Source organism: Euphorbia lathyris, chromosome 4, assembly GCF_963576675.1.
Source record: "Euphorbia lathyris chromosome 4, ddEupLath1.1, whole genome shotgun sequence".
In the NCBI taxonomy this organism is placed as follows: Eukaryota; Viridiplantae; Streptophyta; class Magnoliopsida; order Malpighiales; family Euphorbiaceae; genus Euphorbia; species Euphorbia lathyris.
Genome location: NC_088913.1, coordinates 7,927,208 through 7,951,764, shown reverse-complemented (window position 1 = coordinate 7,951,764; position 24,557 = coordinate 7,927,208). Strand labels below are relative to the sequence as shown.

The 24,557-nt window shown below is 33.4% G+C and overlaps 2 protein-coding genes across 2 annotated transcripts; both read right to left on the bottom strand.

The window, feature by feature from the left end:
* Window positions 1-1,950: 1,950 nt before the first annotated feature.
* Window positions 1,951-8,596, bottom strand: LOC136227991 (leucine-rich repeat extensin-like protein 3). Its single transcript, XM_066016797.1, has 7 exons — window positions 8,361-8,596; window positions 7,644-7,748; window positions 7,430-7,556; window positions 5,980-6,051; window positions 3,639-3,684; window positions 3,236-3,542; window positions 1,951-2,384 (listed from the first exon to the last, which is right to left on the bottom strand). Exons 1-7 carry the CDS (start codon window positions 8,464-8,466, stop codon window positions 2,350-2,352), a joined length of 798 nt encoding a protein of 265 aa, XP_065872869.1. The 5' UTR covers window positions 8,467-8,596; the 3' UTR covers window positions 1,951-2,349.
* A 4,619-nt stretch (window positions 8,597-13,215) lies between these two features.
* On the bottom strand, window positions 13,216-20,370 carry LOC136226284 (phosphatidylinositol 3,4,5-trisphosphate 3-phosphatase and protein-tyrosine-phosphatase PTEN2A). Its single transcript, XM_066014670.1, has 13 exons — window positions 20,213-20,370; window positions 19,042-19,502; window positions 17,695-17,796; window positions 17,547-17,603; window positions 16,837-16,902; window positions 15,931-16,107; window positions 15,746-15,832; window positions 15,592-15,656; window positions 15,443-15,519; window positions 14,952-14,998; window positions 14,678-14,808; window positions 14,122-14,191; window positions 13,216-14,034 (listed from the first exon to the last, which is right to left on the bottom strand). The coding sequence occupies exons 2-13, from the start codon at window positions 19,465-19,467 to the stop codon at window positions 13,522-13,524; spliced, it is 1,818 nt and encodes a 605-aa protein (XP_065870742.1). The 5' UTR covers window positions 19,468-19,502; window positions 20,213-20,370; the 3' UTR covers window positions 13,216-13,521.
* Window positions 20,371-24,557: the final 4,187 nt, after the last annotated feature.

Sequence of the window (24,557 nt, the reverse complement as noted above, 5' to 3'; positions counted from 1 at the left end):
TTAAAAAATTATAGACTTTATGAATAATAATTGGGAAAAAAATTGTTTTACACAATTCACATTCTATTATTTTTTTACACATACAATAAGAGGGGTAAAAGTAGGTGTAAACTTTTAATTATGATTAACAATATAACATGCATACACTAACTACTTGTAAAGCAGTAATTAATCATATTAATGTATGATTAATAAAAAAAATTTACAGCCTGAAAAGTGTTCAAACATGATTTCTCATGTTGGATTAAAATCAACTTAATATGGAAAACAGTCCGGGATGAGTGACCTAACGATTTTAGGCCCGTTTGGTTTACTTGATGTTTGCTGTTACGGTTTACTGTGATTTTCCAAAAAGCAGAGAATTTGTTTTTAGAAAAGCTACTTTTCCGGTATAAAAAACAAATACTGGTTTTCTAATCAAATACCTAAAACTCTCATTTTTAATATGAAAACGTAAACATGATGTAAAAAATGAGTAAATGAAATTATTTAGTAACATGTTTATAGATTAGGTTGGACCCGATTTAGACCAGTCCTCACGAACTTATACTTAAAATAATCTATTAGCCACCTAAATTTGTTTAAAATGACTTATTGGCCTCCTGAACTTGTATAAAAAATTGTATAAATTCAGAAGGTCAATCAAGTTTTTTGGACAAATTCAAGAGGTTTTAAAAAAATTGTATAAATTTATAGACCAATCGAGCTTTTTGGACAAATTCAAAGAGCTTTTGATATATTAAATCTTATTTTTACTTATCATTTATCAGAAAATATTTTAAATTCGTACATACATTTTTTTTTATTAGAGGCTCCTTATCTCTCATTTTGATTGGGCTCATAAATTGTCCGACCGGGTCTATAACTTATACGTAGCTTATTTCATTGTTAGCTTTAGCTTACAATATAAAATATGCTAAGAGCATCTCCAATAGTTCACACGCATAATCACTCAATATATATGTCACAACATCCATTTAATAAACTTAAGTCACATTTCTTAGGTATTTTTGGCAACCCAAAAAGGGAATAGTGATCTAGTTTTGGCATCCATATCTACTCAGTTCTAAAGTAGATGGCCTACCTTTTCAATCACTGGCTTAACACATCCAGCCAGCCCCCTAACTTCCACCCAAATGTCAAATAATCCCCCTAAACTTCCAAACAATCTTTTTGACCGCTCAACTTTCTTAAAATGTCGCGACTAACCCCTGATTTCCATATGGCAATACCACGCATATCTACGCACTTCTAGCAATTTAAGTAAGTTGAGGTAGTGAAAAAATCGTTTCAAACAAGTTGAGGTGACAAAAAGATCATTTCCACATGGCAATACCACGCATATCTACGTAGCTCTAGCAATTTAAGCAAGTTGAGATGGTGAAAAAGTCGTTTCAAGAAAGTTAAGGTGACAAAAAGATCCTTTTGAAAGTTATCAGGCGTTTGTAGAAATATAAACGGGACAAGACAGGACAATGAATGCATTTTCCATTCTCGTTCTCAAAAAAATTCTCATTCTATATTTATAGATGTTCCAAAAACCTTATTCCCGCAGAAAATCATCATATGTTTAAAAAAAATCAAACCATCATTCTCAAAATTTTCAAACCACAACAAATTGAAAATTGAAAACAGTTAATCAGCCTCATTAAAATGTATTTAAATCATCCAAAACATCAATTATCACGAGAAATAATATAAAATCCTCCAAAAAAAAAGTCAATTATCATAGAAAATAATTGCAAATCCATCAAGAATCCTCATAAGAGATTACCAGGACAGAGACAAAATTACCTTTCTCCATCCCCATCCCATGGCAATTTTTATCAGGCATCCCTGTCGGGACGGACAGCTCACCAACAGAATGGAGAATCCCACCCCATTTACATCTCTAGGCGTTTGAATGCAAATTGGAGGAGTTGATACGTATTAAGCCTTAATCACTCGACAGAAAAGAAAGATTATTGTAATTGCTTGATTAAAAAAAAAACTGATAATCTACAAAGAATGAAGGGAACTTCACACATCTTGCAAAGAGATATTTTCACATTTCAGATAAAATTGTCACGAAAAAGACATTGTCGAACTCTGACAAACTAAAAGCACATTCTAATACACATTGCTGGTTCTGCAGAACGACAAAATCAGGCAGCTTTTCCGTCTCATAGCAGCTACAGTGATTTTTGGTTCGAATCCATGACCTCCACGTCCAATTTGAGAAACACGAGAAACACCACAATGATAATCCGTTGTATCCGAGCTTGCAAAGATTCGAAGTAGAGTTAATTCTAATGGAATGGCAGTAGAATCAACAATGTACTTCATTTAGACTGTGTAAGCTTCTTCTTACTACGGTGGTGGAGGATATATTCCGGGAAAAGGACCTGAAAAGAGATGAATAGATGGTAAGTGCTGAGACGAATGCTACCATCAATGGAAAAACTTTTGCAGAATTCAAACGAAAGACGAATCTAAGCGGTAAAAGAACAAGAAATCCAACGATCATACATGACAAAGTTTTACGTGCTCTTAGTCCATTGCCGCACTAGTTTGTATTGGTTTACAATTAGAAGTGATGCATTGATAGAGGAAGATAAACTACTCAAAAGTAGAATTGTCAAAACAGGTTATCGTGTCATAAACCGTGATATGTGACCTATCTATGTATTCCACATGATTATATATGATAATCGTGTCAAACAGGTTATCTATAAGAATCGTGTTGTCCTATCAGAAATTAGGGGTAAATTAAAATTACACACATGGTGTACAACCTCTTTCATTTTTTCCTATTTTGGCGAACAACCTTTTGGTGACCTCCCACTAAAGTGTATAGCTGGTAATTATGACCGGTCAACGCGAAATCAACGTGCCACATCAGCAATTTGACCTCCATAAAAGTCAAAATTGCTGATGTGAAGGTTTACTTTGTGTTGACCGGTCAACTTTTGATTTTTAAAGAGGTCAATTTGCTAGCGTGGCGCGTTCACTTCGCGTTGACTGGTTACAATTACCGGTTGTACACTTTAGTGGGAGGTCAGCAGAAGGTTGTACACTTTTAGGTACAAAATTGAAGGTTGTACACCAAAGTGTGAAATATGATAAAAGTTGTAAACCACGTATCAGAAATTAGGAATCCTAGTCAAAAACTTCAAGCTAGACAGACTATAATCAGTCAATGCAAAACATCAAGTTCTACATACTACAGAAAAGCAGCGGGATAATATGAATTTACCTTGAGGGTAATAGGATGAAGCGTTGGGAGGCGGTGGATATGGTGATGGGGGATAAGCAGAAGGGGGTGGGTATGGCGAAGGGGGATAAGCAGTTTGAGGATGCGGGTAGGCAGATGGTGGATATGCTGAATTTGGTGAGGGCGATGGTGGATATGTCGAATTCGGCGGGTACGATGGATAAGGAGACGGAGTTGTATAAGCTGTAGTTGGTGGTGGTGCGTACGGAGGTTGTGCTTGATACATTGAGGTATGGGGCGGATGTGTTGCATATGGTGGAGCTGAAGGAGCAAAGCTTGTTGCTGCTTTCTGCAATAATACACAAACAGAAAGATTCAGATTTTAAGAATTATGTGATGGATGAATAAGTGAACTCGGTTAGAAATCGCAAGAACGATAGCTTACATTGGCGTTTGGGTAATGCACAATGAGCCTCACTTCTCCTGCATATCTGTAACAGATTAAAAACACGTCATTTTAAGCCATTAAAATGCGAAAACAACTCGAAAAGTTCTACTAACACGGATAACAAAGAAACTTAAACCGAATTTCTTCATATACATATATGCATCTCTTTATTTTTGTCGGACTCCCATGCTAAAGAAATCCCAATTTCAAGCTAACATTTGATTCCGTAATTAGTGAACAACATTGTGAACATTGTAAATAAAGGCCTAACTCGCCCTAAGCAACAAGAGATATCTAACACACACCCTTTACGCCCAAATCATTCAGAATGTGAAGCAAATATCCACGAAAAAAAGCTAATATCTATTAGCTACCAGCAACAACAAACAATAAAAGTTGAACCAAACAGTCTCCGTGTCTCTTACAGCGAACAGCATGTTGTTATTCGATTTGGTGAAAGGTTAGGGACATATCGATTCATATAGCAACTGCAATATGCAGTTAGCACGTAAAAACTTATGATTCAAGAACACAAAAAGAGCGGCCCGGTGCACTACGCGTCCCTGCTAAGCGAGGGTCCGGGGAGGGGTCCCACCCGAAGAGTGTATTGGGGGCAAGCCTTCTCCTGCCAATTTTTTTGGCAAGTGGTCATTCCTAAGACTTGAACTCGTGACCTCTCGATTACACGACAACAACGTTTACCATTGCGCCAAGGCTCGCCCTCTGATTGAAATTAAATTTAAGCCCGCCAAGAAAGCAATCCACTATATGAGGTGATCATTCAATTCAGGGTAAATAATTTATTAGCCCCCTCCTTTTTACCTAACACACTGTTTAGTCCCCCTATTATGAAAAACACATTATAAGATCCCTATCTTTTGTAAATATTATCCCGTTGGTCCTTCTGTCTAGTTTTTTTCTAGATTTTTAACCGTTATATTTGGCATAAACAGACAGATAGGAAATAAAAGTAACATGAACATTTTGTATTTACTATGTCTATCTTGAAAGCTAAGACATGTTCGGTTAAAAATCTAAAAAAACTAGACAGAAGGACTAAATGATTAATATTGACAAAAGATAGGGACCTTATAATGTGTTTTTCAAAATAAGGGGACTAAACAGTGTGTTATGTAAAAAAGTTGGGACTAATAAATTAGGCTTAATACACCATTTGCCCCCTGAACTTGTCCAAAATGGTTGATTGGTCCCCTGAACTTTTAAAGTGTCTCGATAACCCCTTGAACTTGCATAAAATGTTCAGTTAGCCCCCTAAACTTGCATAAAATGTAATCAATTGATCATTCGTTGGTAAAAAAGTAAGTCAAATGCGGAAGATATGTTACACGTATCTTAGAATGTTATTACATACTTCACAAAATAGATTAAAATATGTTAAAAAAGAATTTCTTACTCGTTCAACTATAAAACATTTTCTTCTCTAATATTATAATCGCATACCCCGATTTTGATCGTTTTACTTTTTTAAGATGTGTAAAACATATCTTCCGCATTTAACTTATTTTTTTACAATTGAGTGATTAATTGATTATATTTTATACAAGTTCAGGAGGCTAACTAAACATTTTATGCAAGTTCAGGGGGCTATCGAGACACTTTGAAAGTTCAGGGGGCCAATCAACCATTTTGGACAAGTTCAGGGGGCAAATGATGTATTAAGCCAATAAATTATCTACCCTTCAATTTATGCAGTTAGATCATCAAATCCCCACAAAATGTCATAGGTTAACAGAGATAAGGGTACCCTCAATCGTGTACCGCTAAAACTTCAAACTTTCCGAAAAAATTCCAAAGAATCCGTAATCTATGATTTTGAGGAACCTAATGAGAGAAGCTAATAAAATGTTGTGTCCTTTCTACACAAACTCAATGGGAAAACGAAAAACAACCCAAAATTGATTACAGAAATGCAAAGTATATGTTTTGCAGCGAAAATTTCGAATGTAGAAGTTACAATCATAATCATTCTGGTAAAACCTGGTATTCTTCTATTATGAATTCAAGAAAAACCGGAAAGGCGAAAACAAGAACAAATGTTGTTATACACTATTAACTTAATTAATACCTCTCCTACTCAAACAGAAAATTGAAAACCAAATATCGTATTAAAATCACGAAGAATCAACCAACAAGCCTCACACCAAGTTCCATTGAAATTTTCATTTTAGCCTAGAAAACAGAAGTAGCAATATTTGACACGACATAATTATCATTTTTCTTGCATTTATATCATACATAATTATATGAAACATGTATATACAATACAACACGAATTTCCACCCCGACAAGAAAGTAGGCAATTGGTTGTTGTAATTACCTGCCAGTTTTAGTTTGAAGTGGCCAAGTAGTATCATCAAAACCTTGTGATAGAGCCTTCTGTAATTGAACTCTACAAACAACAATTGCCATAAGGAGAAACAAAATAAGTTTAACGGAAAAAAAAGGCAACACATTATCGTAAATAAAGACCTAACTCACCCAAAAAGTACCTCAAAGGAGAAAGATTGTCTCACGTATATAAGGAGTCATATAGCTCGCTAATTAAGAAACATAAGATATCTAACACACGCCTCACGCCCAGAACTATCTGGAACGTGAAGCAAATATCTATGGCTGATCCATCATTGAATATAGGGATAAGAAGCAAATTTAACCCTATGGTTATTGGGGGAGAGCGGATAGCCTCCACGTACAAAACAATGTAATCTTAAGCCTAACGTTTACCAGACCGTGTAATTTCAAGCCTAATCAACAGAAGATAAGTTTTTTTCATTAAAAGAAGATGTGCAATTTCAAATGTTAGAACATGAAATTGCACATGAAATAAACCAACCTTTCGTTAATGAAGATCGAAATTGCACCGTTTGGTAAACACGAGGCTTAAAATTGCACATGTTTCGTACATGGAAGCTAAATCTAGTCTCCCCAATAACCATAGGGCTATCCTTGAATATAAGACTCCTATCCTTCATTTATATGGTATGATCTTATACTCAATGTTCGATCATTCATAGATATTTGGGTCACACTCCCGTAAAACAAGGGTGTTAGATATCTCACATTGCTTCATTAGCGAGCTATGCAGCTCATATATATGTGAGGCAATCATCTAAACAAGTGTGTTAGATATCTCGCAACTCATATATATGTGAGACGATCATCTAAACGGGTGTGTTAGATATCTCGTGGCTCATATATGTGTGAGACAATCATCTAAAAGGGTGTGCTAGGTATCTCACCGCTCATATACATGTGAGGCAATCATCCAAACGGGTGTTTTAGATATCTCACATTACTTGATTAACGAGCTATGCGGCTCATATATGTGAGGCAGTCATCCAAACGGGTGCGTTAGATATCTCGCCGCTCATATATATGTGAGGCAATCATCTATCCGGGTGTGTTAGATATCTTGCAACTCATATATATGTGAGGCAATCATCTAAAAGGGTGTGTTGGATATCTCGCGGCTCATATATATGCGACGCAATCATCTAAACGGGTGTGTTAGATATCTCGCCGCTCATATATATGTGAGGCAATCATCTAAAAAGGGTGTGTTAGATATCTCACATTACTTGATTAGCGAGCTATGCTACTCATATACGTGAGGCAACCAATCATCCAAACGGGTGTTAGATATCTCACTTTACTTAATTAGCAAGCTACGCGGCTCATATATGTGAGGCACTTATCACTTTTTAGGTATTTTTGGAGTGAATTACACAAAGAAATCACAGTAACACAAGAGGGTTCAGAATAATTACTTTCCGCTGCCAATAAAATCATCATAAGTTAAGGTATTGCTGTTCCAGACCACAATATTTAGCTCTCGCAACCCTTCAATTAGAGTAAACACAAACTTCTCTTGAAACACTGGGTTTTTTCCACCATCTAATCAAAAACAAAAAACGGTTCAATTTTCAGATCTAATAGCTCCGAAACAATCAAAGAAAACACAAAAAGAAAAAAGATACCCACCTGTACACGTCCTCGTACGAGACTTTTTGCTACCATATTCAACAATAACATAGGGATCTTGTCTAGAAATCCATTCTGTATCTTTCAATTTGTTACACCCAACAACTGCATCCACAAAAATCGAGCAAAAACATGAAACAATTAGCAAATTGGGGAAAAGGGTTTGCTATCTCATTCAATTTCATAAAAACAAGAGGTTATCATACTCAGCAAATTGGGGAAAAGGGTTTGTTTAATCTCATTCAATTTCATAAAAACAAGAGATTATCATACTTAGCAAATTGGGGAAAAGGGTTTGTGTAATCTCATTCAATTCATTCAATTTCATAGAAACAAGAGATTATCATACTTAGAAAATTGGGGAAAAGGGTTTGTTTAATCTCATTCAATTCCACAAAAACAAGAGATTATCATACTTAGCAAATTGGGGAAAAGGGTTTGTTTAATCTCATTCAATTCATTCAATTTCATAAAAACAAGAGATTATCATACTTATCAAATTGGGGAAAAGGGTTTGTTTAATCTCATTCAATTCATTCAATTCCACAAAATAAACAAGAGATTATCATACTTAGGAAATTGGGGAAAAGGGTTTGTGTAATCTCATTCAATTCTCAAAAAACAAGAGATTATCATACTTATCAAATTGGGGAAAAGGGTTTGCTCAATCTCATTCAATTCATTCAATTCCACAAAATAAACAAGAGATTATCATACCAGTAACTTCGAGAAGCTGGCCTTGAATACCAGAGACGGACATGGAAGGAGAAGATGGGTATTGAGAAGATGAAGATGTATGTTGAAGATGAGATAAATGATACATTTGACTTAAGAAAACAGAAAAGGTCTAGTGATTCTTTTGTGTTTATATAATGTAAAAAAGTCGATGACTTGAATTTGGGATTACTGGATAATTGATTGTTAATTTCTGGGATTTTTCGTAGTTTGGGATAAGAAAAGGTTGAAACTTTTACGGTTTTAAAAGGTCAAGTGTTTGATGTGTCAGCGGAAGAAATAAATTCACGCGTCTAAGCTATAAATGTAAAGTTTACGCGCTTGTCTTGAATACTTTTCTTATATTTGTTGAAAAAATATGTCAATTTTTGTTGAATTTGAATTTGGATGTGGTCCAAATCTAACTCCTATATTTTACATTTGCGTGTAACATTTATTTTTCAGATATTAAAATAGATATATACTCCGTTCATTCCAATATATAAGTCATTCTAAATTGTTTCATCCAGATTAAGAAATACAAATATAAAGTGAAATTAATGAATTTATATTGGTTAATTAAAAAGAAATTCTCTCTCATGTAATGGTTGGTGAATAAGTCTTATAATTTTGAAAAACATATGGATCAAGACAAAAAAAAAATTAATGTTTAGATCGGAAAACTAAATTGAAAGTTGGTAGAAAACTAGAAAGACAGTATTTTAGAAAAAAAAACTCAATTCCTAGAACGACTTATAAAAAGGAATGAGGGGAGTAATTTTTTAGGAAGTCCCAGTTTAAGTTCCATGTATAAAATAGCATCAATATAAATTTAACGTTTTAAGAACGTCTTAAATAGAGGGAGCTTGGAAAAGTGTTTGATGATGTAACAATTGTTTTGATAACTTTGAAAAGGTGTCATCAAGTAAGGGTGGTTGCTTAGAGCAACTCTAATGGTTGGAGGGTTGCACACCCTCCAACCATTCCACATCACCATTTTCTAACAACTTTCATTTCAAAACACATATGTAAAAAATACTCTTTAATGGTTAGTCACTTCATTACTATTTAATGGGTCCCATACACTATATAATATATTTTTTTAATATTAATTATTTTTTTATTTTATATTAATATTATAATTGATAATGAATAAGTATTTAATTTAATAAAAAAATATTTATTAATATTTATTATTAATAGAATAAATGTCAGTAATTTAATTTATTTATTTAATTGAGTAGATGGATTATTTATTTGTCCAAATTTCAATTTGTTATGTGCAAAACAATTTGGGTTTTTGTGAGAAAAGACTAAATATATGAGGAGTGAAGTATACATTTTATGTGATTTTTTCCATAATATTGATTTCAGCGAATGCAATGAAAGTGGTGGAGCCCACACTATTTGTTGCTTTTTCCTTGATTTAAAATAGCCCAACGCGCCAGATTGTGGGAGTTGTGTACAATTCCTTTTATTCACCAATCAAAACTGCGCGTGTTTCATTCTACTTTCCATCATGATTCTAATTTATTTTCTTTTAAAATTTGGCTGGAGAGTCGCCCAATTGGGCGACCTGCTTGCTTCTAGCGAGTCCATCTTTTACTATCTAATGGTTAGAAACTTCTTGAAAATATTAAATTGGTCCTTATTTGGTACCATTAGAGTTGCTCTTAACAATGTTGTCACTTTTTTGGCAATATTGCTTTAAGATTGTCAATTTTTTTTTTAATATATATAAAAAAAAAGTGATTTATTTTTTTTAGGAGAACTTAAGACTATTAATATGGAAGAATATACATTCGGATTACAAGTTCTAAAAATAATGGAATAATATGAAAAAATGGATTAGCATTATAATTAAAGTATGTGCTGGTAAATTCGCTAATCTAGTACAAAAAGAGATTTGAAAGTCGGGTCAGTTTTTCAGTATCGCCTCGCACTCATCAACCAGGCTGCCAAAAATAGTGAGATTAATACCCGAGCCATTAACATGACCAGCCACAATTTTTGAGTCCGTTCTGAAGCAAACATTTTCCTATTTACTTGATTATTATTGATTCACATTTTTTGAGGGTTTCTTTCTCCTTTCGCTATTAGTTGACAATATTTATAATTAAAATAAATTATATTATAAAGTAATGATTTGTTGGGCCATTGTAATAACTTTTAAAGTTGCTTACTATTGGAGTTTTTTTTTAACAAAAGTGATATGGATGATTAAGTTAATAAAAAAATTATATTTTAGTATGATGTGTTAAGTTTTGGTACTATTTAAAACAACCTCTGTTGGAGATGCTCTAAAAGATATCAATTTAGGTCTCGATAACGGAACGTGACACGTCATTCATATTATTCCCTTAAATACTATCAATTGTACATGGAAAGAGAAATCAGAATTTAACGGAGTACTATGAATGACGTGCCACGTTCTGTTATCGATGCCTAAATTGGTACTATTTTTTAAATGTTAAGCATATATTGATGCTATTATGCACGTGGAGCCTAAATTGATACTTTACCAAAAATCATAAACCTGTTTTAATACCTTATCTTTTTTTTTTAATATAAGAAATAATGATAAGATTTTGTTAAAAACGTTTTTAACTTCGGAATAAATTTTAAGTGTTGTTTGATAAAATTAAAAATTAAGTGTTGAAAAAATAAGTACTGAATTTTAAGTGCTGAATATTATAAGTGGCAAAAGTATTCAATGATGTAACTTTATAAAAATATTAGTCGATAATGTTTAACTTAAAATATTAAATTAAATATTTTGACTTATCAAAATAAGTAGGTTTTAACTAATTTAAGTGGCGGAGAAACAACCGTTATTAAACTCTCTTAAATTAAATAAGTGTTTAACATTTTAATTTAAGTAATTAAATTGGTTATCAAACAATGTCTCAACTTAATGGATTCAATATTTGATTGCGCACAGTGTTGGTATTGATATTTTATGGACTTTAAGCAAAATTAGAGATAAAAAAACTCTTAATAAAAAATTGTTTTTAAAACTATGCATAGCGTCAGCCCTGATTGCGCATAAAAAATAAATTGATACTTAAAAAAACCGTCATCACTATTGAAAAAACTGAGTACATATTAATTTTCATCATTTTGAGACTTCAATATACAAAGGGTAAAATACTATTTTGAATAATGTTAATACGTAAACATATTCTATGTCATGAGTTCTTTCCAACGGTATATTATATGCTCAAAACGGATAAATGATAAATGAGAAATTAAAGTTAAAAATGAACCACATAATGAATTTTATTTAATTGAAAGATTAATTGCATTCAGATTTTGAAATGTTGGAATTAACTACATGCAATTGATAGATTAATTGCATTCAATTGAAACTGTTGTAATGGTTCGACTTAATCTGTCTATAACCGTTTTTCCAATGCCTTTACATATGGATACGGACCGTATTATTTTGTCTAATTAGGCCCGTAGAGAAAAATCACAACTTCTCAAATCTTTCTTCTAGCAAACTGTTCTTGTTCTTCTGCTTTCTCTTTTTGCACATGGTTGAGTTCATTAACGGAATACGTTGTATCCTAGGAGAAGGTCACCAATGCGGTGCAATCTGTCTTAAGGAAACATATTAAAAATGAAGTATTTACTTGTTCAACCGTAACATTTTTCCTCTCTTATATTAGAACTCCATACTCCGATCTTGGCCGTTTTATTTTTTTAAGACAGGTACAACAAATTTGTCGCATAGAACTTACTCTTTTTTTTTTTTACAATCGAATGATTACTGGATTATATTTTAAATAAATTAAATGGATTATTGAATTCAAGAAACCAATCAATCTTTTTGAACAAAAAAAAAAAATGTATTAAGTCTTTGTAAAAATACCAAAAGTTCATAGATCATATAACATTACTATCTCTACCAACAGGGGGAACCAGGGGATTGGGGTGGGCTCGAGCCCCGATAGGCCGCCGGAAAATTGAGAATTTTTTTTATAGTAATGGTATCTGGTAATATTTTGGAGAGAATTATATTGACTCTATGTAATATTATTTTAATGTTTAAAGGTAGATGAGATGGTTAAGGATGCTTATTTTTATTTGAGAGGTCCTATTTTCAATTCCCTCCAACCTCATTCTTTACCATTAAAAAAATAAACACATTTAATATTCATTTTTATTATGTTTTTACCATTAAAAAAAGTAAACATGTTTAATTTTCTATTAGTTCAATGCTAGTTTCTAAAAAAAATAATAACATTTTTACAGTTTTAACGCGTTAGAGGCTAAAGAAATTTTGCCATGCCTTAACGGGCTGGACTTTGAAAATTTACCGTCAACCGCACGGATAATTTCGAATTTTTTTTTTACGTTTTGAATTTTTTTTACTAATATGTTTGAACCCCGGATCATCTGGGGTCCTGGTTCAGCCACTATCTACCAAAATAGAATTTTTGGATAGATTGGTTAACTTTAAACCCAACTAAAAATTTATATATCAGTTTTAGCCTTTGTATGAATCCAAAGATAGTCCATACCTAAATTCATAACTCGAATCCAATTGAAAAACGTCTACATCAAGACCCGTTTGATTTACCTATTATCTATTTTTTTTCAAAGAACTATTTTTCATGTATAAAAGACAAATAATTTTCTAATCAAATATCTAAACTCTCATTTTTAACGTCAAAAGACAAACAAGATGAGAAAAACGGGTAAACAACACCCCTTATCGTTAGATGAATCCAAAGATGCTACATACCTAAATTCTTACTAGTTTCGTGTCGTCTTGACAAATCGTGTACATAATCAACACCGCTAAAAACGAAATACAAAAGCAATTTACTAAAGGCAAACATCAAAACCTATATAATTGAACCATGGAAGATATAAATAGATAAGAAATTGTACAAATATTACTCTAATAATATACATCTTTTTTTTGTTAATGAAAACAATGAAACAAATGTTCGTGGCTCAACAATTCAATGTAACAATTATTCATGCATTTTCTAGTTTTTGATTTGCCAGCAGATATAACCCACAAAAACAGACATTTACATTCTCACAGCACAAATGGACTAAAGCACCATCACTGAGTTCCGGTGCCGCCGGTGTAACTTGCAAGCCATTTTTTTATGTACAGAATATCCGTCCACGTACCCTCTTTGGTCTTTCATTCACTTTCATAGTCATCATCGTCTCCGAAAGTGAAAACAGAAGCATCGGCAGCCATCGCTTTAAACTCGCTCTGTGAGTTGTTAACCCCAGCTCCGCCAACAGCATCACTTTTAGGCTGACTAGTAGATTGTGCGCTTGTATCGCCAATAGAGAATTTTTCGGTTGCGTGTGTAAGGCTTGCAACCTGATCTGATTTGTTGTTAGGTTCTGAAGCAGAGGTGGTGGTGGTTTTGGCAGTTTCGCCTCCGCCAGAGCTAGCTTCCGCTCGCCTGGTTTTCGAAGAAACAGAATCGTCTGCCTCACTATCTGAAAACACATCGTCTTTGTCGTTACTTTTGCGGTCTTTATTTTGATTTGGAGCATCTGCAGCTGGTCCTGAATCAACTGAAGCAGTACTTGAACCTTCACTTGACTTGTTAGCAGTTTCAGTTCCGGGTTCTGTCGGGGTAGGGCCACTATAATCAACTAGTACAACCTCAATCTGGAAGCCGGGGGAAGGTAGTTTCCGCTGAACAATAATCATCGAAATTGTTAAGGAAAGAAGCGTAAAGAAGAAAAGCATCTGAAATAGTAACGATAAATACGAAGAGATTACCTTGTCGAACCCATCAATGTCATTGGTAGTTATAACCTTTCTGTTTTCCATCATTGTTGTGTTCAACCAACTGAAGATAAAAAAAAAAAAAAAAAAAAAACAAAAGCAATGTACCTCAATTCAACTGTTAAAATACGGGAAAAATACATCCATGATCCCTGAACTACAAGATCACTAACATTATGACCGTTAAACTTTATTTCATGACATAGAAACCCTTCAAATTTTACGTTCTAGTAACATTAAAGTTCAAAATAAAGAAAATTCGTTAAAAAATTAATAAAAAATGATGACCTGAAAATAAGTATTTGAACATAATTTGTAATGTCATGGATAAAAAAGAGTCGAACTTGTCCACGTCATCATTTCGTCAAATTTTTAAACAGTTTCTTTAATTTGGATTTCAATGTTACAATAATGTAATGTTCGGGAACTTTTATGTTATGAAATGAGGTTTAGGGGATATAATGTTAGTAACATTACAGTTCACAGATTATGGATGTATTTTACCCGTTAAAATATTTTCTGAAAGATGGAATCAGAGTGGAATACTAACAAGTAAAAATCTCCTTGGCGATCGTGAAAATGGACTTTAAAGTCTCCAACGACCTCGGCTAGACCAGGCTCCCCTGGCAAAGCAAAGACCATGACCCCTTTCTTTGGTGCACTAAACCAATAGTCTTCTGGCTGCAAAAAGGAACATACACCTGAGAAAATTATTCCAGCAAGAAAGCATAGAGTATATATTGCAAATCAAAAACCAGAAGTAAAAATAAAGCCTTAATGGAGTCTTGGCATGACACATCACCCAAATACTTAAGAAGACCTACCGTTAAATCCTTGGTTCTCGGGTGTTTCTTTGAGGAGAAGAGAACTCCTGTGGACAAGGAAGGCATTAAAAATATATCCAAAACTGCTACATTTAAGATGCTGACATCATATATTTTGACTCGAACAAAAATCTACAAGATTTAACTTGAATGTTTGTTTTACATTTTTATTCTTATTGTTCCCTAGGTATATCAGTTGCTTATCTGTATAAATACGCCCATGGAAGAGGATGCACGGGTCCTGGTGTCTTTCATCTCAATAGTAGTTATTACCCAGAGAGTTAGTTAAAAGAAAAGGAAGGAGACGCCTTTCAAGTCTGGAAAGTATATTTCTACGGTCTGAATATACTATTATTACTTACTACATCTGTCTCATAAATGAAGGACAATCGTAAAGCTCAGTGAACTTTGACCTTATCATGGAGAACATGTACAGCTAGACAAGAACTTTATTTATTTAAAACAAAGAAAACAAGAGTGCTAAAGCAAACCATTATGATCAGAGATGGTAATAGAAGGCCTTATCCAATATGGACATCGATGGAGCCGAAATCCCCTAAGCATGCACCTGAATAAAATCTGATTATGTCATTAACCCAAGTAGACAGAGCCCCTATAAAACATTAAGCCAGAAGTATACCTACGCCCTGGTTGGTTTTCTCCATTGAAATATGTTAAAATGCGTTCAAAGTATTTTACATATCTCTGCAAGTAACAAAAAACAATTGACGTAATTCAGAAAAGATATGAAGTATCCTAATATCATTGTTTGATGAAGATGTCCATTTACTCACAATTTGACTAGGGAGAACGAGTCCTTTTCCATCAAAGCACCTCTTCTGGTTGTAGTAGTCAATGGACTCTTCAGCAGTAGGAAAAAACTAGAGAAAGATGAGACATCAAATTACTCTATAAAATTAATGAAATGCAGATATTACACCAAACTCATTTTCATTTGAGCATTTTTTTTTTCAAGTACCTTCAGGTATAGAAGAAGGCTAGAGATCATCAACCCTGTCCTTGCCATTCCTGCCTTACAGTGCACCACCACAACATTCTCAATATCCTCCTTTAGCCACGAGTAAGCACTTTTGCAGAATGATATTATCAGTTGTATTGGAGGACAATTATGATCATCAAATGGAAAGCTAGCCACCTGTACAAGAGTTTGATCCAACAATTTAATAGGCTACAGGGTGTGTTTTGGGAAGAGCAATTTAGTTATATAGCAGGGTCGGTTTTCTTTCCCGGAAGCAGAGAGAAATTATTCCATTTTGTTCGCCTTTGGTTCATACAGAAAGAGGGATTGTTTCCCTAGAGTTTCCCTAGGCAAGCTATTTCTATTTCCTTTTGTTTTCTCCATTTTCATATAGCCCATTAATAAAGCTCTTCTCATTTGATTTTCAGTTGTTGCTGGGACTGTGTATTATTTGGATGTAATTATTGATTTTACCTGTTTGCTATCAGTTTCTGTGGGCATTAAGTTGAATACAGGAACAATCTCAGCAAGATTAAATCTATAGAATACCCAATATCGATATAATATAAACTTAATGCCATAATTTTTTTAATAAAATAAAAACATAACACTAGTTACATCCCAAAATACAAAAATGCTACAAGCTTTGCTCCATGCAATTTGAAACAATATCATACTTACAGATTTGTCACAATCGTTGGTTCCATTGGTTTGAGTTCATTATTTTATTCCAATTTTATTTCAAACAAAAGAAGAATCTTAATATTCAATGAAGTCTGATTTTGATTTCTTGTATGATGGGCTGCACATGGTTCAGTTTAATGCAGTTCAGAATCTATCCTGGATGATCTAAGGACTCAAAGTACGTACAAATCCCAATAAAATCAAGTAAGAAAAACAACATACCTTTCCTTCAAATAATGATGCATCATAGAGCCTCTCAGAACAAAGATTGTATACTTTGTACTTGTCCTGTGAATCAAAGGAAAAATAAAGAAAACAATAAGTATATGCACCAACACACAGATTGTTTTGACATGCACACATTCAACAACACTTAACAAAAACAGCACCATTTTAAGAATAGAACCGACATTTTTAGAACTTTGTTGCTATCCTTAAAAGGAGATATGACACCCTTCTAGATGGGGCCAATTCCAAAAAAAAAAAAAAAGGTGACAAATGGAAAAAATGCAACATTGAGATGGCAGAAATCATAGCTTTCAATAAATAAAGATAAATAAGGTCATAACTCAAAATCATAGGGCAACTGTACAATTTTATTTGAGTGCCAAAATGACATGCATAAATCTTGTAATCAAAGTTACACAAATTTGATTATAAATCCATCAGTAAACAGTTTATGCAGTTAAGGGATCATAGTGCATCAACAAAGAAAAATGCAAATGAGAACCACCCATTGCAGGAAATTAATTTAGATAAGAATACACGATAGATGTCAACATTATTGTATAGAGACTCTTCTCAAAGAAAGACCAACACAGTTGCCAAGTCATATATTGCACAGGCCAACAATTAAAATCATTTGATTTCAAACAAAGTAAGAAAAAAAAGCAGCAAGAAAGTGAAAATTTAGTACAGATATGAGTGCAAACCTTGTGGTGAGTTTCAAAAAACTTAATCACTTCTTCCATGTGGTTTCGATACAATCCCTGCAGCACAAAGCTTAATAGTTGAAAACCTTCGAGGACAATGAATTCAGAATATCAAAGGCAATTCCCTAGGGAATAATAACCTGTTTACCTCCAAATAACCAAAAAACCCAGAGCTCATATCACCAGCAGGGAATCCCATGGCAATTATATTTTCTGTAATATATGTCATATCCAAATCAAACTCTCCTTCCTGAAGAAATTAATAGGCCTCAATTAGAAACCACGTAAGATATACAGAGTGAAAGAAAATGATCACAAATAAAGAAAACCAGTGTCAATAAATAAAATACATTATCCTAGCCCATCGATCCTTTAATCAAGGCATATTGTCCAGCTATGGAATTTGGAGTCAATTTCAGTACCACACCTACTTATAAGGTTCATGACGCATTTATCTATGACTTAAATAAAGAATGGAAGTATAAGACCTCATCACTACATTGTGGTCATTATCATTCATTATGATCTATGAAGAACAATTAATAGGACCTAGTCTACAAATATTGTAAGTGAACAACATATAATTTATATTTTTTTTAGTACAAAACAAGAATTTATTCAATGAAAGGAAAGGACAAAATTTAGGTCTCCTTAGATATTGCAAGAAGAATACAAAAGATGAACTAAGCCAATTTCCAATAGATCTTAGCAATATCAGATAAACATATGATATATATATCTATCTGCAGTCTATGCAGGGCACTCAGCAAATTCCCTCACATATTTTCACAATCAGGAAGACAATGGGTGTTTCACACACCTTGAATTTGTTATTCTCAAAAATCCTTTAACCATCTAAAAACTAAGAAACTAAATATCAACACTGAAATATCCCATAGGTGAATGAATGTGGAATAACTTCCTCAATAATTGTGGATGGATGATAACTATTTAATGTTTAGCATACCATTCTTACAGAAGTACTGATTCATAAATTTGGAAAAAAATTACTTAGAATTTTCTTCACAAAGCTAGGAAGAAGTATTGAAATTTCTCCTGTAGTCGTTTTGTGGGAAACATGGACAAAGAAAATACATCTCTGAATGCTTCATTGTTGATTCAAAAAGAATTTGGCTTCAAAAAATTGCTATTTTCTTGATTGGGTTTTTTGTCTCATGCCTTTCTCCTTCTGAGAACAAAATTAACACAGTTCACCACTAGCCTAGGGTATATGACTGGCGCCCACCTCAAAACCTCTAACATTCTTTATTAGTAACTAGATTTACGTATTTAATAACTCATAACAAAGAATACTAATTTCTTCACGACTCTTAGATTGTCTTCCTACCTCTTCCAATCCAAAAAGATTCCAACTGTGGTGATAGACAATGACCTATATCTTCGACAATCGACACTATGCAATTTATAAGTACAACCACAATAAGCAAAAGCTCAGAACATCTTAAGAGTTCAAAGAATGTTCCAGCAGCCACACCTGGTATCTTCGCTTATTTTGAGAGACAGCATGTCGCGCCTTGACTTGTACAGCCTTCACTGCATTTTTAGATGTATCAACCAAACCTTTAGTAATTGTTCCAATAAAACCAGGCTGTGAAGTAGGTGAAGTTCCTTCTAAACTATAATCAGGTGAAGGAGCCTTTGGAGAAGAGCGCAACCCAAATCCGCTAGTCAAACGAGCAAAGGTCGATTTAGCAGAATTTCCAGTTGGTGAGTCATCCTGTGGGGGAGGCATTGGCTGGGGAATTTTCAAACTTCTGGCCCATGATGTTATGCCAGCAGCAGATAACTTCGAAGATGAATCATGTGGGGAACTGTCTGGTGCAGGAACTGTGGCATCCAGGGGTTGTGCTTCAGGAGCTTTAACAGATGGAGTTGATGTATCAACAGAACCAGAATCCATTACTCAGAGTAATACTTCCTTGGGATATTCAAGAACTGTCTCCAAGAATAATTCAAGTATAGTTAGCTAAAAGAGAAAGCTACAAGCTTATAGACTAATGACCTGAAATTATATCACAATACAAATAAAAGAAGCAACTAAAATAAACAACCATCAAGAGACTGATACAAGTCTTAATATGCAAAGCAAGTGCAATAATTGATAAGATACCAATGCAAGAAGATCACCATAGACCCAATCTAATAATCTGTTTTGGCAGTCAGTTCTCCTAAAGGGTTTAAGCTGCTCGCATTGACTCTCAGCGAAATACAAAATTTTCAGGCGCCTTTATCACTTTCCCCATTTGTGCATTGATAATCAAATTTCCATTAATTTGTGCACAGATATTAAAATCTCCCTTAATTTCTCAGTCATCTTACAGACTTATAAAATCACAAAAAGAGGAAATACTGTCATTCTTAAACTTCACGCACAAATTCACAAAATTCCATTTCCCCAATTACACGTTAAGTGACGCCATTCATCCCGGAGGCAGCTACATCTATCATTTCCAGACGCTGATACTATGAACAATCATCACAGAGGGATACTTGAGAATCAAAAGCAAGAACAACAGCACTATCCATCGCAATATCGCAATTTGACGATAGTCCATTAAGCACAAAACTAAGATTCTAATCCAAACAAACAAACAAAATTGGCGACTACTAACTACAGAAATTAGAGATCTAAGGCATTAGATTACCTTAACGAGACTCCACGAGATGCATAAGCTTCGAGTTCAGTAAAAGCTGAGTTAGGGTTCCAGAGAGAGAAAGATGGAGAGTGAGAGCGAGAAGAGAGAGAGAGATTGGGATTTTGTTATTATCAGTTACAAAGGCGACGGTGTTTTTCGTCATTTCACGTGCTCTGTCAGGTCAACGGATCATAATAATGGTAACCGTGATGAACGATTAGTGTTCATCTCGTTATCTAATCCAACGGTGAAGAAAAGAGGAACATGTGGGGATTTTCTTCCTATTTATTTATTATTTGCAAATCAAATTTTCTTAAGTAATTTATTTTAATAAAATGTTTTTTTATTACTATTTACTCTATTAAATTGATTTTAGGCTCCTCAATCACTCTTTAACTCAACTCAATCATCTCTCAATTAAAATTTTCAGCGTGTAAGAGAACTCAAACTCGAGATCTCTAATTTAATCAATTTAAAAACTAATATTGCACAATTTGTCATGATATATATAGAGTAATCAGATACTCTGTCCTCAATAATAACCACCGGAGTCACGTGGACCAGTTAAATAGGACTTCAAGGTCACACACGTTTTTACCTGCATTTCGTGTCGTCATTCACAGGATCACAGGTGCTACAGTTATAACCATTTCTGGTTGATAGCAGATCTTCACCATTGACTGAATGTCATGTGGGTTAGCGCATTTAGCATACATAACTTGATTCTCTTATAAATATATTGGATTGAGTATTGTAAATTATACTAAGTATTGTAAAAGCTTAAGTGAGCGATATGCAAGACTCCATTGCATGTTCTACTGAATACTATGTCATTCATACTTATCCATGAAAGAGAGATATGTCCTCGAACTCTCACCAAGACGGAACTCGTGGTAGTTCGAGGGGAAGAGAGCGTAGTCCTTACTATACTTATTCACAAGCCTAAGTATCCGTGCGGCCCACCTAAGCACATGTCCCCTGAACCGTGTTTGGACATGAAAAATTATCCTTAGACCTAGTTCGGCCCAAGCTTGCTAAAGCCTGTCTATTTTTTGGATGGACTTAGGATTTATAAAAATAGCATAGACCGACCTATCCCTGTCCGTCTAATAATATTAATTAATATATTTATATATTAATATTTATTTTTAAGTATAAATTTTATTTTTTATTATTAAAAATTATACATATATATTTAGGTGTGTTTATATGGGCTTGGATTGAGATTTAATTTTTGAACCCGATGTTAGTCCGCCTAAATTAACAGCAGGCTAGGGTGGACTTGGACTGGGCATTTTTAGATAAAGGTTGTTGGGCCTGGTCCGAACCTGGCCCATAAACATGTCTAGTCCTTACTACCAAAATTCCAAAACACCGCCTCATATGCATCGTCACCATTCTGACGAATCCATATCCCCTAGGTGCAATAAAACCACCCATCAAAACTCTTTTGAATCTCATCACAGAGATCATGATAAGAACCGCATCAAAGATTCGGGTCCAAGATCTAATGATCGACGGTAACCCAAACTGGATCAAAACGAAAGATGTCACGTCCGGGTCTAAATTTCTAGAATTTATACCTTGATAGTACTATATATTATCATATTTGGATATATATTCCAAACGAGATGATCATCATCATCATCTTTCTTTTCTTTTTTTTCATTTTCTTTTCTTTCTCTGCCTCTTCATCTTTTTCATCAATTTTCCTGAACCGTTTCTCCACCGTTTCTTTGATTTATGGAGATTCGACCGTCCAAATCACTTGGAATTTAAAACATAGCATCTTTATGCATAGTTCTAAGTCCTAACCGAAGAGTTTTTGAGTTTCGGAAACGTTTGGAGGGAAAACGTCTTAGATAGAATTTAGAGAAGAATCGACCGGGTCAGTTACTAGCCAAGGTAAGTAATTATCAACTATATTTTGAGTTTTATGTATGTATATATATATATATATAATCAAAAAAGTTTCAGAAATTGATATTTTAGGGTTATGCAGGAATTTTGTAAAATTGAGGTTTTTTTATGATTTTGCTTTTTATTATGAAATTACGGTTCAAATGAAGCTATTGATTATGCTTCTATGTGAATTTCAGATTTTACTTGATTATGTTGATTTAAAGCTTAATTTGGTTGATTTACATATATACATATATGTTTTTGGTTTCAATATATATCTATATTGAACAAAATGAATTTGATGATTTCTTACGAATTATTTTTGGATTGAGAAATCTGTTGCGGTTATTGTTGTTATTATTTTGGGTTGAAGTCCAAATATGATTTTTATGATACAAAAGGGCTAATTGAAGCCAAATGATTTATGATTATGAAATAGTTTGCAATTTGATTGTGAAATGAAATTTGAGCACGTTATGATTTTATGATTTTATATCCATCGAGATTTATCCGGATCGGTGGTTTTATATTTGAAGACCATGTTCAGTGAGGGACATGGCCTGTGTACACAGTCTGAAGACCTATTGAGAATGGCAGTGAAGTGTTGGGTAAGACCATATGGGATAGGCAATGTTAAGAGACGTCTTGACTATATATCTGATTATGGATTGATACTTAAGGGGAGAAACTCGAGGATGGATACAATGTTTTAAGTTCATTTGGATTATGTTTTTGGTTATGATTGATTTTGATATAAGGTTTTGAACTCAAGAATGGATACAAGATTATATATTTTTGGTTTTTGGTTTAGTACTTTGACTATATTATGAACTTAAGTTTTGAGTATATTTTATAAGGTTTTGATTAAATCTCTTAATAAATGTATATATACAGCTATGTTAAGTAAAGTTGGTTTTTATAGCTGATAGTTTCTTACTGAGATTTTTGTCTCACCATTTTAAATGTTTTAATGTTTTTAGGTAAGAAAGTACAAGATATAGAGAATGTTACCGACCGACTAGGCGATGTTTGGAAGTTGGCTGCTTATTGTTAGAATTATGGTTAGAACTTTGGTATTTCAATTGTAATATAATGGAGTTGGTTGAGGTCCTCGAATGACTAATGTAGTAGAAATATGAATTATTTTAGAATATATATTGAAGAGAAAAGCCAAAATAAATAAATAAATATGATATTATAATATTGGGATAAATTGGAGACTCCTAAGTATTGACTATGATCTTTCTATGTCACGCCCGATGCCGATTGAGGTCGTTAGGGTCGAGTGTGACAAAAGAGATAGTGAGCCCCCTCTTTTATTAAGGAGGAGATGTACAATCCCATCCACATAGAACTTTAGAAAGTTATGGTAAATGTCGGTTTTGATTCTAGAATTCCTAAGATAACAAATACTAGCTCAACGCTATATCAAACTGACAAATTCCACTATGCATGTCAAAAAATTATGATGGTCCTTGAAAACAGTCATTGCTAGAGGTGAGTATAACCGAACCGAAAATCTAAAAACTGATGAACCCGAATAAAAAACCCATACAGAATCAGACCAAATTTTATTTCGATTTAGCTCGGTTCTAATTTTTTAGACAATCAAGTTTTCGATTTGGTTCGGTTTAAAATCGAACTGAATTACCATTTATATTTTTTAGAGTTTTTATTTTTTAAAACTTAACTAAACTAACACTCTGTCTGTCTGTCTGTCTCTCACTTGACTTTTATAGACGTAATAAGTAGATTAGATTTTGGAAACATTTGATTTTTTTATAGCATCTTATACATTTAAACGTCTTCTGTATAGTCTAATGTAAAAGGAAAAGGTACATAAAATTGCACTACCTTATAATATCATCTTTTTTTTTGAAACAAAAAGAAAATTTCATTAATGAAAGTCAAAATACAATGTAGAACAAAATAAAATCAGATGTCTTAAGGACCATCCCATCAGTCCTAACATAGAGTAGGCAGTCCAAGCAAGCTCATGAGCTACACTATTCACAGAACGGTTAACGAAATTGACATAAACGCCATTTAAAGAACTTAACAGAGATTTGCAATATTCTAATATAAAATCATAAGCATACCTAAAAGGTCCTTCCCAAAATATCATCTTTAATGACCGATTCTCACAAAATATTCACTCTATTCTCATTAATTACAATAAAACTAAAGTAGATAAATTTGTAAAGTGTCGCAATTTTCTATCTATTCTCATCCAATATTTTCTCTCAAATTTTCTATATTTTGAAAGATGCGTTATCAAAGGTAAATTTTTTTAACAAGAGCATGAAATTGAATAAAAACGGCTTATAATTCAGAATTTTTTTTCCTCCCTGTTCAGAATAGAAGAAGTAACTTCTAATATGCCATCAATTCCAACAAACTTACCAAAAATTCTTGTTTTGTTAACTTTAAAAAACATAAATGTTATTTTACC